Source organism: Primulina tabacum, chromosome 16 (assembly GCF_025594145.1).
Source record: "Primulina tabacum isolate GXHZ01 chromosome 16, ASM2559414v2, whole genome shotgun sequence".
NCBI lineage: Eukaryota > Viridiplantae > Streptophyta > Magnoliopsida > Lamiales > Gesneriaceae > Primulina > Primulina tabacum.
This window is the reverse complement of record NC_134565.1, coordinates 32888041-32904826: the sequence shown is the minus strand read 5'-3', so window position 1 is coordinate 32904826 and position 16786 is coordinate 32888041. Positions and strand designations below refer to the sequence as shown.

The window sequence follows — 16786 nt, the reverse complement described above, 5'->3', positions numbered from 1 at the left end:
TTACAACCAGCAAGTTGAGGACTTAAAAATATGATATTACGACTAGCAGGTGTGATTAGCATGGATATTCGTCACTGAAACAATATGCAGCAACATAAAACAATAAGTCGAGACAACGATAAATCATTTGTTGAGAGAATATTTCAAATAAACTCCAAGACACGTTTCCAATGCATATAAGAAAAATTTCTCTCAGAATACAATGGAGATATTCTGTATTTATGGTGACTAAATCAAATAAGAATCTGAATCCTTTTCTTGAACTAATGATGTCATATATATAGAAACAAAACATTGATTCAGAACGGACGCGACTCTTCATGAAACAATGCACCCTTTCATGAAAACGCATCATGAAACAATGTGTTATTTCAAAAGAGTTGACTTACCCCTTGCGAAAGGTTGTGTGGATTCTGAATAGCTTTTGGGAGTGTTGCTGACCGGGCAGGTCGATCCCCGTAATTTTCGCAGTATTAACGTTGTTCGTTATCAACAAAAAAATAAATTATGAAAAATTGATCTAACATCATTTATTCGCGAGACGAAATTGCCCGTATAATAGTGCTCTACGTTGACGGCAATCGTCTCTAAGAAACAACGATTTCGAATCAATAGAATGCAACACTACAAACTCTAGATAACAACGAATGAAAATACGCAGAACTTTCAAGTATACAGCGAACGAGAAGGGAAAAATGTAACAAAGATGCGAAAAGTATGAGCAATGCAAATGGAAGGATAAGCCAAGGGACGCACTGTTTGATCCGAACGCATCCTGGTCCATACATAGCCTACTGTGAAGGCTAAAGGACGCACTGTTTGGTCCGAACTCAGGTGATAGACTAAGGGACACAAAGTTTCCAAATGGGTGCAATCTTTATTTCGAAAATAAAAAATTATTTTCCAAATAAATTTTGTTCAAAAAGATTAATACTGTAAGGCCCGAGAATTTATCACTGTAATCTGATATTGATTAATTAACATAATTGAGATTTCAAGAGCAAAGAAAGATGCGAGAGGAGAAGCCGAGCGCCAATGCACCATAAGTCTACCCTTCGGACAGAACATCTGGCGCCCGAGCGGTAGTTTTTGACCGCCCGAGCGCCAGGGGATGAGAATATGAGGGCTTGGACAGAAAGTCTGGCGCCCGAGCGGTAGTTTTTGACCGCCCGAGCGCCAGTGTTTAACAAGCCGAGTAACCGAACAGAGTGTTCGGCGCCCGAGCGGTACTTTATGACCGCCCGAGCGCCACCTGAAAGTTGTGAAAAGTAGACACGTTTCATAAACATGCAACTTAGGATATATATATATACATATATACTTCATTTCCAACATATGAAACGAGGAAAAGGAAGAGAGAAACGGCTGAAAATCCTTACGCCTTTATATTTCGATCCGTCCGCTAGATTTTCAATCCAACTTTAGTACTGAGTTTCTATCGACGCAGACTTCAACTGGGCGTAAGTTTGCTTATGTTTTATGATGATTTGAAATTATGATACTGCCAGAATCAGATATGATCCATATATGTTGTTCTTGCTATATCAGACATTGTATAATCGAAACGGGATCGAAGAACAGATACCGTATGGAATTGTTATGAATTTTCAGAATCAATTTGATTATGATTGGACCGATTTGATATCAGAATTGTATTGTTATCGATTATGAGATGTTGGGATTGATATTTGATGGATACTGTATTGCTGGGTATATTGATATTATTCATATTTGGATCAGATGAGTTGTTGATTGTGTATACTGATATTGTATTGCCGGTATTTCGAGATTGTACAGTTATGTCGTTGAAACAGAATTTGATTAAGTTCTGATTATATCGAGTATTGATTTGATTGGTGTATTGATATTACACTCCTCGACCTTTGTTATTACCAGATTGATATGGACAGATTTGACTTCGAGACTTCGACTTCGTCAGACCGAGAAGAGGAAGGTATAAATTGATGTTGATGCGGGATTGCACAACTCGAGTTCGATTCGACTTGAGTTTCCAAAATCACATACTTCATCTTATTGCATTGATTATTTGCAATTGATGTGATTGTCATTTTTGGTATATTGATTTATGCATTGAGTCATGGGCTGATACGCCTAGTCGTAGACGATTGATCTCGTGACAGAGGTACCCGATAGTGATTGAATCGTCACTGGGCCATTGCACATTGTCATAGAGGTTTGGCCGATATGCCAGGGCTGATGTGCCTAGTCTGTGGCTGATTCGCCAAGACACCGGACGTTTGGTTATATCGAAGTGGATAGAATTGGAGTTTCTTCTATTACTGATGTTCGATATGGAAAGAACCAAAGTCCGTGAATAAGAATGTGCCACCACCCCGATCGGGAGTGTATGTGGGTGTATGTTCTTATTCCGATCGGGATCCCTACATTAGGACGAGTCGAGTACAGAGTCCAAGAGTCACTGAGTGTGATTCAGAGTTTGTGTTGATTCATGTGTCGGATTTGATACATGTTATATTCAGAGTTTGTATTGATTTACGTTTCTGATTTGATACATGTTATGAATATCTATTTCATGCTTTTATATCTGTTATATGATTGCATGTATACATGATTTATACTGGGAATGTAATTCTCACCGGAGTTATCCGGCTGTTGTCTTGTTTGTATGTGTGCATGACAACAGGTGGGACATGATCAGGATCAGAAAGAGGATGAGAGAGGATAGTTAGCGTGGAGATCCGGGCCCAGAAGCAGAATAGGATTCAGCACTTGATGTCTAGTCGTTGAACCTAGTTATGATAGATACATGTAGTACATGACTTGTACTTTTATATTGACATGTATATTAGATAGATTATTATTATGTTTCCGCATTTATATTTAAAAAAAAAATTTAGTCCCACTTTTCTTAATTGTTATATTAGACATTAATAATGATTAAGACATGAATTAGCGTCCGGGTCCCCACAAATACACTCAACCTCACGTTATTGCACCGCGTCAGGCAGGTCGCGCACGTCTGTTTCACTGGGAAACAACCTATCAACGTTTTTCCCTTTTTAAAACTTCTTGTGCCCCTAAGGGCTCAATCTCGTAGTTCAAACTTATAACTAAACTAACGTGGGACAACTCAATGTCCCATTTCATTCAATATTCTAACAAGTTAATACAACCATATATAATTAGTAGTTAGTTTTTTTAATTAAATATTTATATTACAATTATGAAATTTGGGTCTTGTATGAATAAAAAAGGGTAGAAATTTTAATTTAAAGAAACCAGTAAATTTGAAATTAAAATTTTTAGATTTATAGAAACCATCAATTTTGCTGATAGTCATGGTTGAGCACGCGAATTTTGTCGACAAGTATATGTAGTTGAATACTTTTCATAGATGGGGTACTCTGCTAACCAAATCTCAACTTTATCTATTTGTTTTTATTTGTATATTCGAGTATTTATATTTTAATAAGTTATCTACATTATTTAAATAATTACAATATTTTAGTGATTGTAGTTACATTTGATTATTCATTATCTAAATGCAGCAATTAACAAAACCCGAAATTGCCAAATACGAAAATTAGAGGAGAAAGAGACGGTTAATTAACGATAATAGCATATAATGTAATTCATTACGAGATTAGCCACGAACCTAGACAGGTCCCAAATCCCGTCGGGCAAAAGTTTTCGTCGGATGGACCTGAAAACGACTCCCACCTCGATTCGATTTTAGTCAAATGAGGGGTTATGATTATTTTTTATTATTAGCCTATTTTCGATCTTATTAAATCATGATCTTTTTTATCGGAGTACTGACATGACATCGAACATATTAATAATATTTGACATTACATCAATAATTTTCCGGTATCATCATTTTTCGATTTTACGTTAATACTCACGTGATAAAATCAAAGTAATAAGACGGTAATATCAACGCATACATGAATTTCATGCTCCCACGAGCAGGGGCGGAGGCACCCTAAAGCCCGGGTGTTCCAAAATTTTTTAAAAAATTTATATGTAAGTTTTTTTATAATTTTGGATAAATTTGATATTAGCTCGGGTAGATTAATTTAAAATATTAAAGGATTTTAGAGTTTAAAATTCTAGCCCAAGTATAATCGAATTCCTGGCTCCGCCAATGCCCACAAAACCAGGATCACTTTCCTAAATATGCTCATTCTTTCATCAAACTCAAAGGCCAAAAGCCCTCCCAACTTGCTTACGCTTTTCCGAGACCAGTGAAATCTGGCTAAACGGTGACTATGATACATAAAAGGAATACAGAGAATAATAAGTGCCGAGTGAAAAATAGCACTAATTTGGACGAATAATTGGTATGCCTAATGAGATGAAGTATAAAACTTTGTTAAGTACATAAATGAATAAAGAATGGAAGGAGGAAAGAGGGAACTCGTGTTAGGTGGCCTTGGTGGGGAAGAATAAGCAAAATTCTTAACTTGAGAATACGCCCCTCGGCTTTATTTTGAGCTAATATTCTCAAGTTCCATTCCGTAGAATCCAACTTTCCTCGCAATTAGTATTCCGTGGTATGATTCAGTTAAAAATCTTGTGTGGTCAATAGGTCTACATGAGTCTGATAAGTGATAATATATTCGTCCACTAAAAGTAAGTTTATTTCTCACACGCAATAAGAAAAGTTCAAGTACAAGAAAGAACAAGACTTATACCACTCTCCACTGATGCTAAGCCAAGACTTAAATGGACTCTTGACCTCCACGAGCGTTTCATAGAAGCAGTAAATCAATTGGGTGGAGCAGAAAGTAAACATAAACAATGTTGCAAGCTCTGTTGTACCAAATGATATGCTCCCCTCTCTTGGAGAAGCTACTCCAAAATCAGTCTTGAAGGTCAATGGAATTCAAGGTTTAACCTTATACCACTTGAAGAGTCATCTTCAGATAGAATATTTAATATCATGCTAACATGCAGAACGGGAAATAGTCCAGAATTAAATGATAAGTTACACCACATTAAATTCTGTGAAAACTCAGTGTTTGGATTTGACCCATCTAAGAATCAATCAGCTGCTTCCAACAATAGAGATGCATGATATCTGAACGAAATTCTCAACTAAAAAGACAAGCGATTCCTCCATGTTTCCCTAGTTTGTAGACATAGGGCGTAGATCTGTTGAATTCATGATTTTTCTTTATAGCAGAAATACAGATTTGGTAAAAACCTTCGGAGACAAGTCAATGGTGGGAGTGATAAAGCAGGTAACATGTCGTCATATAACATCCAGGAATATTGTTTTACACCGTGTGTGTATACAGAGACGGATGTATTCTAGGGCTGTATTGGGCTGTAGTCGAGCCCACTTTTTTAATAATTTAGCGACGGTTTTTCAAAAACCGTCGCTAATATTTGCGACGGTTTTAGTAAAACCGCCGCCGATATGGATCGGCGACGGTTTTAATTGCACCGTCGCTACTAGTGACGGTTTATTCAAACAGTCGCTAATAACAGTCGCTAATAGCGACTGTTTTTTGAAAAACCGTCGCTATTGTTTCAAAACCGTCGTACATCAATGTCTTAGTCCAATCAAGTCCCGTCCATTTACAAGGATGAGACCAAATTTATCCTCTGATCCGTCCCACCTCAATTCTACAAAATTTCTCTCCCAAGTCCCAAGCCCTTTAGCGACAGAATAGAATTGCGGACTCCCGAAAAAATCGAATTGCTCATCGGCAAGGCAACAATCCAGGTAAGAATCGGCTATACATTTTTTATTTTGTTTTTTATAGCTTCTCTGTGTGTGATTTGTGGTTTCTTGATTGTTTGTTGTTGAGTTGTTGAGTGACTATTACTTGTTTATTTGGTTAATAATTATTTTATTCTTGTTTAGGATTATAAATTGAACTATTTCAAAATGGAATATCAATCTGCTGCAAAGAAAGGAAAAACATTGATATCCTCTTTCTTTAAGAAGAGAGATCGTCAAGCTAGTGAAGATACTTCAATTCCTACGGTCCTTACAATGCAACATCAATCCAGTGAAAGTCTTCTATTTCCCAATATCCAAATTCCTTCATGTTCCTCTCCTAGAGACGATCATCAGTCTTCGTCTACTTTTATTGAACGAGATCCAGGAAAAAGAAAACAGATATGTGAATATCATGTTAATGTACGAGATGAGATAAGACGTTCATATCTAAATATGGGGCCTTATCAACCAGATATGTTGGAGTATCCAGGTACAAAATTTGGAAGCCAGAATCGTCGTTTTCAGAAAAAATGGTTTCAGAAATTTTATTGGTTGGAGTATTCGCCTTCAACAAATAAGGCATATTGTTTCTATTGTTTTCTTTTCCTGAATGATGTTAATTCATCTAATATCTCGGCATTGGTCAATGAAGGATTTGACAATTGGAAAAGGGTAAACCAAGGAAAAACATGTGCTTTTCTTGCCCATATTGGTTCTGCAGCTTCTTCACCTCATACTATGTGTGAGAGAATGGCTGAAAATTTGATGAGGCCCTCACAACATATTGATAAAGTGATGCATGCACAATCTAAAGAGGAAAATGAGAAAAATCGTCTGCGTTTGAGCACCTCAATTGTAGCTGTTCGTTGGCTAGCACTTCAAGGTTGTGCTTTTAGAGGTAACGATGAATCTCTATCTTCATCTAATCGTGGAAATTTTCTTGAATTGGTGAAGGCTTTTGCAGAAATGAATATAGAAATTGATGAAGTTGTGCTTGAGAATGCTCCAAAAAATGCCCAATATATCGCTCCAGAAATTCAGAAAGAGATTTTACATATTATGGCCAATAGAGTACGACAGATGGTTCGTGAAGAAGTTGGAGATAAATACTTCTGTATTTTTGTTGATGAATCCCGAGATATATCTAAACGAGAGCAAATGGCCATTATATTGAGGTTTGTGAACAATCATGGGATTTTGACAGAAAGATTTTTTGCCATCAAAAGTGTTAGTGACACTACCTCAATGAATTTGAAAAATGAGATATCAAATGTTCTTGTTCATCATGATCTCCATGTTAAGAAAATCAGAGGCCAAGGATATGATGGTGCTAGCAATATGCGTGGAGCGTGGAATGGACTTCAAGCATTATTTCTCAAAGATTGTCCCTATGCATACTATGTCCACTGTTTTGCACATCGTTTACAACTGACATTGGTTTCTGCAGCTAAGGATGTTAGTGTTATTTGGGAATTCTTTTCTCATTTGGACAATATTGTTAATATTGTCACTTCTTCTACTAAGCGCATTGCTGAATTACATACTGCACAGAGAAATGAAATTGAGTATATGTTGTCAATTGGAGAACGTGATTCTGGAAGTGGTGCAAACCAGATTGGTAATTTGCAACGAGCAGGAGCTACTCGTTGGAGTTCTCACTATGATTCGGTAAAAAGCTTGATAGGTATGTACACTGCAACTTGCAAAGTTTTTGAAGTTCTCAGTTATTATTCTCCAAATGGAAGAGTTAAGGCTGAAGTTCGGGGAGATTTACAGAAACATGGCAAGCTTTGAATTTGTGTTTATTTTGCACTTAATGCATAAAATTATGAGAACAACAGATACTCTTTGTCAAATTCTTCAAAGAAAATCTCAAGACATTTTGACTGCAATCATATTTGCCACTACTACCAAAACTTGCCTTCAAGAATTTAAAGAATGTGTGTGGAATGAATTTCTTCAGGAAGTTAAAGTTTTTTGCTCAAGAAATGAAATTGATGTACCTGACCTTGATTGTCTATATAAGATTGGACGTTCATGTCGGCAAACTACAATAGAACATCATTACCACTTTGATGTTTTTAATGCAGCAATAGATTTCATTTTGATGGAGTTAAATACTCGGTTCAATGAGTCATCGGTGGAACTTCTTTCTCTTAGTACAGCTTTAGATCCTAAAAATTCATTTGACTCATTTAACAGTGATGATATTTGCAAGCTTGCGAAGAAGTTTTATCCTGGAGATTTCACAGATCAAGAAATTGTTGCTTTGGAGTATGAATTGATACATTATAAACTTGATGTGAAGCAGAATTTAAAGGTTTCTACACTTGTTGAGTTGTGTCAGCAATTGACCGAGAGTGGACGGTCAAGTGTTTATGTTATGTTGACTAGATTGATTCATCTTGTTTTGACATTACCTGTGTCTACTGCCACTACTGAGCGGGCTTTTTCAGCAATGAAGCATGTGAAGACGACACTTCGCAATAAAATGGAGGATGACTTTCTTGCCGATTGTTTAACACTCTATATTGAACGAGATTTAGCTAAACATATTGATGTAAATTCTATTATTGATGAATTTTATGTTTTAAAATCTCGTAGGGCACAATTTCGTTGAACGATATAATGTAAATTTTTTTTTAATAATATATAACTTATCATATTGACTTATCACAAGGAGTTATACGTAACTTGTTATCGGGGTGACTGATTGCAGCAACTGGACAAATACCGAGGCAAATAGAATACAGATGACCGACCGTAACATGGCAACGCAAACAACAAAGTAGCAACTGAAAAACCTTTTAATTGTCATTCTGTAAATATCAAACTAGAACTGTTACACTGTTGTGACTGTTGCATCATATATTCAGTAATATCCATCTAGGCGAAGCGATACAAATGCAAATCGAAGTACAACGAAGGCTAAATGATCAGCTGGAGGTAAATGATACCAGAAACTTTCATTTATTTAGAGATACACGAATATAAATCATTCTGCAAAAAAAAAAAAAGAAGAGTGAATATCAACTTTTGTGAAGAGATGCAGCACGATATACCCATTTCCACAAAGAAAATATCCTCACTAACATGTTCAAGATAATGACTTTAATATCTTCTGCCTGCAAATATTCCAGCAGAATTTATCAAAATTTCTTCAATTTTTCAATGAAATATGCAAATGGTTGCAGCTTGGAAATCATTCCGAAGATAGGAAAAGCATTATGCTCCAGTACTTATAATAAGGTTTCCTCTATTTCCATAGGTACAACGCCATTTACAGCTCCGTATAGATGCTCAGGGTAAATATTTGCATGCAGTGCTAGAGAAGGCCCAGGAAACCGTCGGAAGACAGAACATGGAAGGAGGAGGAGTTGGTGTAGATGTTGCCAAGGTTCATGAAAGGGTAGTTGCTCATAAATGTACAGGAAATAATTGTACAACTACCCTTTCAGTTCAGTTATATGGTTTGGTCCGTATTTTCGAATGATGAAAATATAGTTGCTTCGTCACAAGCAGTTGGATTTAAATGGTTTCAGCTAGAGCTGAGAGGCAAAGTTGGTTAGAGGCTACTGCTCAAGATTTATCGATTTAAAGATGGTCCAAGTTTTGGCACGTTTATTAGGGTACAGGGGATAGCAGAAGTTCAAGCTGATGATGAGATTTATGCAGGCACAAATATCCGGCTTAAAAAATCAAAATTTTTATAAATAAAACGGAGTCATGCTTTTCACATAATATATGAAACCTTCTAAATAACCCAACATTCATAAAAAAAAAAAAACATAATTGATGAATACAAATTGATCTGCCGATTCATAAAATAGAATACATGATTAATCGCCAGGATCTCGCAAAACATTCGATTCACCTAGCAGTACTAATTGGATGACTATTTATGCTTTTAAATAAATGACGTTGAAATAATTAGTGATAACTATATAAAATATGTCTCACGTCGAAAGAAAAGAAGAAATTGTGTTTAACTCATAAAGTGATCATCACTTCAATTCAAGAAGTCATTTCTATATTATAAATATAACCTCATTTTCTAAATTGGAGTAATTTAATAACATTTCGTTTTTTTTTTTTAATCTGTCTCGGAAAAATTTAAATTTATAGACATTGTTGTCTATAAATTTTGTTCTTTGTTTTGAAATTCCTGAAGGTAATTTGTCATTATCCTATAGCAACATTGTGGAGGAAATATTAGAAGACATTGAATGTAGGAAGAATTTAGTTGTGCATTTTCCACCAATGATAGGGGATTTGGTTGGTACTGCTGCATGTTAACTCAATTTATAAAAATGGTGTTTGGTGATGCTCCACCAATTGCATATACTATAGCAACAGAAGACTGTTTACTATTTTAAATAAAAAGTTATATATATTTCATTTTTAATAATATTTTAATATAAATTATATAAAGATATATATATATATAGTAATATTATTCGGTTTCACTTAAATTTCTGAGATAAAAAATGTAATTTTAATCATTTATCTGATTTGCAGTTAACATAGAAACCGACATAGTGTAGATTTAACGTTGAAATGTGCAGTGTTAGATTAATGCTTATGTGAAACAAGTATTAGAGTTAAAAAAAATTGAAATATACATGACTAAACTAATTTAGCAACACAAAAGACTAAAATTTTAGTGTGCTTGGAATAAAAAATTTGAGATTTGGAATAATATGATTTTAAGTGCTTGGAATGATAGGATGTTGAAACAAAATTGGGATTTTATAGAAGAATAATGCTAAAGGTCCAATCAATATATCATTACAACGATATTTACAACCATTATATCGCGAGATTTTAATGTTATATTGCGAAATTTTGTATTCAATATATAGTGAGATTTTGACAAATCAAATTTTTGTATTGAAATTTTTTGTGTTGTACAAATTGATGTACAAATATAGATATACATATAGCATCACTCTTTATAGAATTTGATTTAAGTAAATAATTTTTTTGTAAAATTGAATAGATTTCACGGGAGTTCATTAATTTGATACATGAAGAAAATTAAAATTATTTTAATATTACAGTAAATTCACACACTTTATATATCATGTTATCACCAAATTCGTTTATTTTTGCTTTCTGATCCCCTTAATTAAACCGTGATCTTCCCACAAAACATCAGCACTACAATGAACTAGTTAGTTTCATTAGCAATGTCTGTGTTCAGATCCACCAAAAAAGACACTAAATGGGACCAAAAGTGCATGCGGGTTTTCATGTAAATTTCCCAAAGTAGACGGGAAACCTCATGCTTTTGCCCATTTAAGTACACATGCACTTCCCAATTTTGTTTTAAAATTTCCTCGAAGTTGCTAACTTAGCTAAGTATTTTAACAAAACCATATGGGAAACCTCTTAGTTCTCCAAGAAAAGGTTGTCAAAGTGATGAAAGTAGATGGGCAAATCCTGGAATACAAAACCCCGATCAAAGTTCATCAAGTGCTATCAGAATTCACTCACCATGCAATTTCCGATCGACTTCCGGTACTAAAACACATGCATCCCTATGCAGAAATGATTCGAGGTCACTTGTACTATCTTCTTCCTCTACCCGTGTCACCCCCACCGGTTACGAAGAAGCTTAAGGAGAAGAAGACAGTTAGATTTTCTGATAATTTGGTGGATGAAATAGGGCAACCAACTGGGGTCGTGAGGATTAAGCTCGTGATCAGCAAACAAGAGCTGCAGAAAATGCTAAGAGAAGGGGCAGTTTCGGTCGATGAGATGATAACTCAGATGCAAAGAGAAACAAAAACAAAGAAAATTGTAAGCATTGAGAGAGAGAATGGTCGCATAACTTCAAAAGGATCGTTGCCAGACCTGGAATTAAAAGTTTACAGAAGTGAACTAGTTTTTTCACTGTAGAGAAAAGTATTATCATTAGATACGATCTTGTGCAACTTTACACCCGTCTTTCTGTGTGCTTATCACTATCAGATCAAATCACGTCCTTGAACGGGGATAAGAAAACGGAAATATAGATAGAATCCGGAGGTCAATAGAAATAGATTTCGTCCTTTTTTCATCACAAATGTAAACTTGCAATCTAAATATATGCTTGAAGGAGTGAACTCATTGTGAACTAAAGCTGTATAAATGAAGCTACGGTACTTTTGTGTGCCCGTAAGTTACTCACAGAAACACCTGCTACACTACTCTACAAGGAAATTATATCTTCTGATTCTCATATCTATGTTTTTGGGACTCAAGGAATGGACACTTCTTAAACACAAACGACAAATACTTCAAATTTTGGTGATCATCCTATAAACAATAATATTTTTTCCTCACAAATGATAGTGCATGGTTCTACATTAAAAGAGAGATTAACTTTTGTTCATGATACATTCGAAGTAATCCGATTAACTATGAATAAAGATATGTCAAACTTGTAGATTTCAAACGATCAAGGCCTGTTGCTGAGAATGCCAAGTAACTACATCCTTGTAAGCCAAATTACCCCCAAAAATATCCAAAGCACTGCCGACGGTAACATCAACATGTCCCATTCCTGCTATTTTGATCCTCTCTAAATCAGAAATGCAAGTAACTCCACCAGCATAGGTCACCGGAATCTGGCACACACACATCAAAAGCAATTTAAAAATTAATTCTGACGTACAGTCTTTATGTTACAAGGTGTCTTAAATGGCATGCAGTCATCAAATCTATGTAGAATGGACAAACATACAAGGACACAAATGCAATATGGATAAACATATGACTTTAAAATATTGGGAAATTATACGGGAACAAAATGACTGTTTCACATATGTGTATGCGTCCGTCCACACGCGTATAATCATGTAAATATATCAAACATTATAGAGATTTACAATCTATAATAGATCACAACATAAAGTGCATTCAAATGCAACATTAAAATGTATCATTCAAGAATTTTTCATTTTTTTATATAATTTATATTAGTGTTTATAAATATTTAAAAATTTAAAATACCTCTCAAATAGTTCAGTACGACAAAAAATACAACCACTGAACATGTTAAATACGGTCATAATGATTGTTAACCATGTCGGATATGAAAAACAGAAATCTCTGATGTTTATCCCTCATCCATTAAACATTTTATCTAGAAAGTGTCCTACACAATACGACACATGTACATGATCATTTTAAGAGTATGTGCATCATCTCGTCAAAGCATACAGGCTTGGAAGCATCAATTGCCGACGCTTAATGAAATCTTTTACTTTTGAATCAAAAACAAATCAACAATGACACTTCAAGCATTGTGCTTGAAGAATTGGTGATTTATGCAGTGTATCTAGGGAAAATGCCAAATATTATTAAAAGTAATCAATTTTTGACAACTTATTAGCTCTTACGTTTTACTTTAAAATTAGTCTCTTAAAGCATTCAGATAAATAAGTTGGCGAAGAAAGAAAAATCGGAAAAGATGATAAACAAATCAAATGAGTAGACGACAGGAAAATAGTGAAAGAAAAAGAATTTTAAGTAATTTTGGATATAAAGGTGAACGTTGAAGTTATGCTCTTAAACAATAATTTGGTATTATCTAAATCTTTTAAACAGATCTCATAAGCTCTCGAGAGCTTATTATTAAACTTAATACAATCTTTCAAAAAATTTATCCAACACCTAAAAAGATATCTCATAAGTTCCTAAATATGTCATAAGATGTTTTAAACAACTTATAAGCTAAACCTTAGTTCAAACAAGAAGAGAATTAAAATAGCTAGAGTAGAAATGATATAACCTTAGCTTAATAAAAAAACTCACCGGTGAGTACTTGCCAAGCAAAGCCACAAGCTCTTCATCAATTCCCAGCCTGAAATTTATGTAGCAGATAAATTGAAGTACCGTCGGAGCAATATTTTACCAATTTTATTAACTTCTCTAGTTTAAGGAGATTGAAACTCCATGATACACAAGTGCAAACTAATGCCAAGGTTCAAACCATGATATGAAATATGTACTAAATTTCACAAGCAAATGTAAGGAAACATATAAAGTTTAAATGCATACCTTTTGCCTTCAACATCAACTCCATGGACCAGAAACTCGTCAGCGTAATTGGCCAGGATATCCAACACTTTTTGATCAAGAACTACATCGCTGAACTTCTGCCATCTATCTGTGACAATTGCATATCTATCCTCCTGGAAAAAAACATTTTCAAGTCACTAATCTACATACATTGCTATTGATACAAATTATTGAGTTACCTCCAAAACCTATACACACCTTCTTTCTGCAACTAAGATCCAACACTGTTTTTGCACAACACTGGTAAGTTCCTTTAGCCTTTCAAAGTCTATTCCTCCATTATGAAATACGTACTGCAACAAAATTCATATTTATAAAATCAACAGATTCCATAGAGAATTTTGGTTGTATGATTTACATTAAGAGATATTTTCCAAGGAAAAATACAAGCACAGATAAGTAAAAGTGTAGAACTTTTGAGATCTTTCTTCAAAATAAACCAGACTTTCAGACAGTTCACGTAACAACTGAAATTGATGTTTTAATTTTTCTCATCAAGTCTCAGTCTAATGTATGTTTTGAATTTTTTTACTTATTATTGACTGGTTTCGCCAGTATTCAACAATCGTTTTCTTTTCTTTTCCTTTTGGTTTGTGATAAAAGCATTTACCGCCACGAAAAATTAGAACCCATTCTCTTCTTTAGTCTAGCATTCAAAAAAGCAAAGAAGAATAAAGAGGAGCCAACCCTGGAAGTGTGTGTGTTAGCTTTTCTACATGTTCATCAAGACCCAGTCATCAGGTAGTGGATTTCTTGTAATTCAAGTATGCCCAGGTCGCAGTTAATTAAATGTTGGTTCTCAGTAAACGGTCCCTCCGGGGTCCTAACATGTATAGCATGAGTCAGGCAAGCACAACTATTTCATTAGTGTTCTCGTTGCATCCTTAAGACTTGTTTCGATGAAGCATCATTTAGGAAAAACTGATTTCGACATATGTGGTGATCTGTTGGATTAAAAGATAAGCTTGCTCAAAGTACATTCTTTTTAAGAAAACAATAAATAAATGAATAAAGTCAATAGGTACGTACAGACGTAACAATAACATGGCTTGCTCCTTCATCTATATAACTCAAAGCATTACTTGAATTGATACCACCTCCAACTTGCAAACCACCTATATGTTTTCCAGTTAGCGATAAGTAGTGTGGAAACCACGTACTTGTGCAGTACTTCACATAAACTAAAGATGTAACTTGCACATTCTAAGGTCTGAAGTGCAATTATTTCAACATCTTAAAATAATTTTCTAACATCATGGCTTAGTTAGTGATGGGGTGTGGTAACTGAGGAAATGTCATCAGCTATTCTATGTCCCTTTATCAAGACAGTGACAAACTTATTTACTCAGCAGTGATCAAAACTGAACCAAGATGCAAGTTGAGATGTGAGCTTCACAAACGAAAAACATAAAAATGACTAAACTGTTCTTTATTTTGCCTTCTATCAACATGCTATATTGTATAAGGCTATATAAAACAGCAAACGTGACATGCCAATTAAACAAATGATGCATCATAACATAATAAATTGATGTTTTGGAACCATTCTACCAGGATAAGCATGTAACGCTTCAATGGCTGCTGATATGCTCAACGGATCAGCTCCAAGCATGAAGACATGGCCACCAGTAAGCCCATCATCCCTGTACATTTTAGCATATTCTGTTGCTAACTTATCGGATTCAAAGTTAGTGATAAGATTCGGATCTTCTTCTTTAGAATCTTGAAGAGTGGATCCAACAATCTGTTTCACTTTTCCCTGAAAACATAAATTTATTTTAATATAGGTCTAACATAATCAAACTAAATAAATTTCTTTCCACGAGCAACATTTCAATGAAGTAAAGAGAATCATGATTATTTGCCTTGTTTTGAGTTGAACTGAGCATTAAGGCTACTCAACAAACAAAAGTTGTCTCATTATCTCATATGGTATGAAATGGATCGATTATAAAGTTTAGCATGAAGTCAAACACCACCGTGCATCAAGGCTTATCACTTTTACAACTAGGGTCATATCACCAACCTCTCTTTCACCAATGCGCACACACATAGCCACACACAGATTCAAAGAAAAATGAAAGAACGAAGCATGTATATTTCCACAAGAAAAAAAGGAAGACAGAAGATCACAAGATATGGTATACAACCTTGTGTATATCAATGCAAGGGCGAAACCGAACCCCACATTTGATTACTAGTTTTGGAGGACCTGAAAAAAGCTTAAACAAGTCAACCACTTGAGAAACCAAACTCGATTAGTTCTACCGAAAAATGTAAACAGACTAAGGCATACTGGAGAGCAGACGAGGAGCGGCATGGATCAATTTCAGCTTCCCATCAGGAGTAATCAGAGCGGTGGGCTTAGTGTTCCACAATTGAGTTGCTTGAAGCTTTTGAACACTCATAGCAAAAGAGTTCACTTGATGGGATACCTGTAAATCAACAAGAACGAAGAATAATTTGATCGAACGCGTACCAGGCACAACTTCAATTGCTTCAAAAGCCTGATCATGAGGAATCATGAGTTTTAAACTGTACCAAGCACCACTAATGAAATTGAAACTATGCATCAACTTCAAGGAAAACAAAATGCAAACAAAAATAATAAAATAGCACATCCATAAATACAAACGAAACTCATTGAAAATTTTATGGTTTCTCCTTGCGTTAATTCCTTGGATTTTGTATCAGAATCTGATTCCTAAACACAATTCCTACTGTTTGAAGCCTATAGAAACAACTGCCTATTCATTTTATGTACTTCAAAATACAAACAGTCCAAGAAAAATTCAAGATATCAATAAAATATTTAAATAGAAAAAACCCATGTTTATGTTAATATGGAACTCACAAAAAATCAAATCTTACACAGAGAACAAGAGCGAGGACCTCCAACCCTGCGGCAGAGAAACGACGACTATAGCAATTGAAGTAAAGTTGGCGGTCGCAGCAAGTAGAGATGGTGGTGGTGAGTTGAAATGAGTTGGGAGGGAAGATACA

The 16786-nt window shown here is 34.9% G+C and overlaps 3 protein-coding genes across 3 annotated transcripts; 2 read left to right on the top strand and 1 right to left on the bottom strand.

Annotated features, from left to right (window-relative positions):
- Nucleotides 1–4380: 4380 nt before the first annotated feature.
- Nucleotides 4381–10012, top strand: LOC142528512 (uncharacterized). Its single transcript, XM_075633562.1, has 9 exons — nt 4381–4406; nt 4645–4772; nt 4834–4899; nt 6369–7400; nt 7558–8276; nt 8321–8346; nt 8593–8662; nt 8985–9141; nt 9888–10012. Exons 1-9 carry the CDS (start codon nt 4381–4383, stop codon nt 10010–10012), a joined length of 2349 nt encoding a protein of 782 aa, XP_075489677.1.
- A 1083-nt stretch (nt 10013–11095) lies between these two features.
- On the top strand, nt 11096–11617 carry LOC142528511 (uncharacterized). Its single transcript, XM_075633561.1, has one exon. It carries the CDS (start codon nt 11096–11098, stop codon nt 11615–11617), a length of 522 nt encoding a protein of 173 aa, XP_075489676.1.
- A 376-nt stretch (nt 11618–11993) lies between these two features.
- LOC142530025 (1-(5-phosphoribosyl)-5-[(5-phosphoribosylamino)methylideneamino] imidazole-4-carboxamide isomerase HISN3, chloroplastic-like) lies at nt 11994–16774 on the bottom strand. The gene is given in 11 exon segments (XM_075635777.1): nt 11994–12327; nt 13517–13565; nt 13763–13896; nt 13982–14007; nt 14010–14076; nt 14813–14898; nt 15335–15542; nt 15934–15995; nt 16080–16176; nt 16263–16318; nt 16655–16774. Coding segments are annotated over 10 exon segments (942 nt in total). The 5' UTR covers nt 16299–16318; nt 16655–16774; the 3' UTR covers nt 11994–12150.
- Between the last annotated feature and the right edge of the window lie 12 nt (nt 16775–16786).

Coding starts and splice junctions, on each gene's coding strand:
- LOC142528512 (XM_075633562.1), top strand. CDS start 4,381: ATGGAAGGAGGAAAGAGGGAACTCGT. Junction 4,900..6,368: donor AACCTTATACCACTTGAAGA/GTCATCTTCAGA, acceptor TGGTCAATGAAG/GATTTGACAATTGGAAAAGG. Junction 8,277..8,320: donor ATTTAGCTAAACATATTGAT/GTAAATTCTATT, acceptor AAAATCTCGTAG/GGCACAATTTCGTTGAACGA.
- LOC142528511 (XM_075633561.1), top strand. CDS start 11,096: ATGGGAAACCTCTTAGTTCTCCAAGAAAAGGTTGTCAAAGTGATGAAA.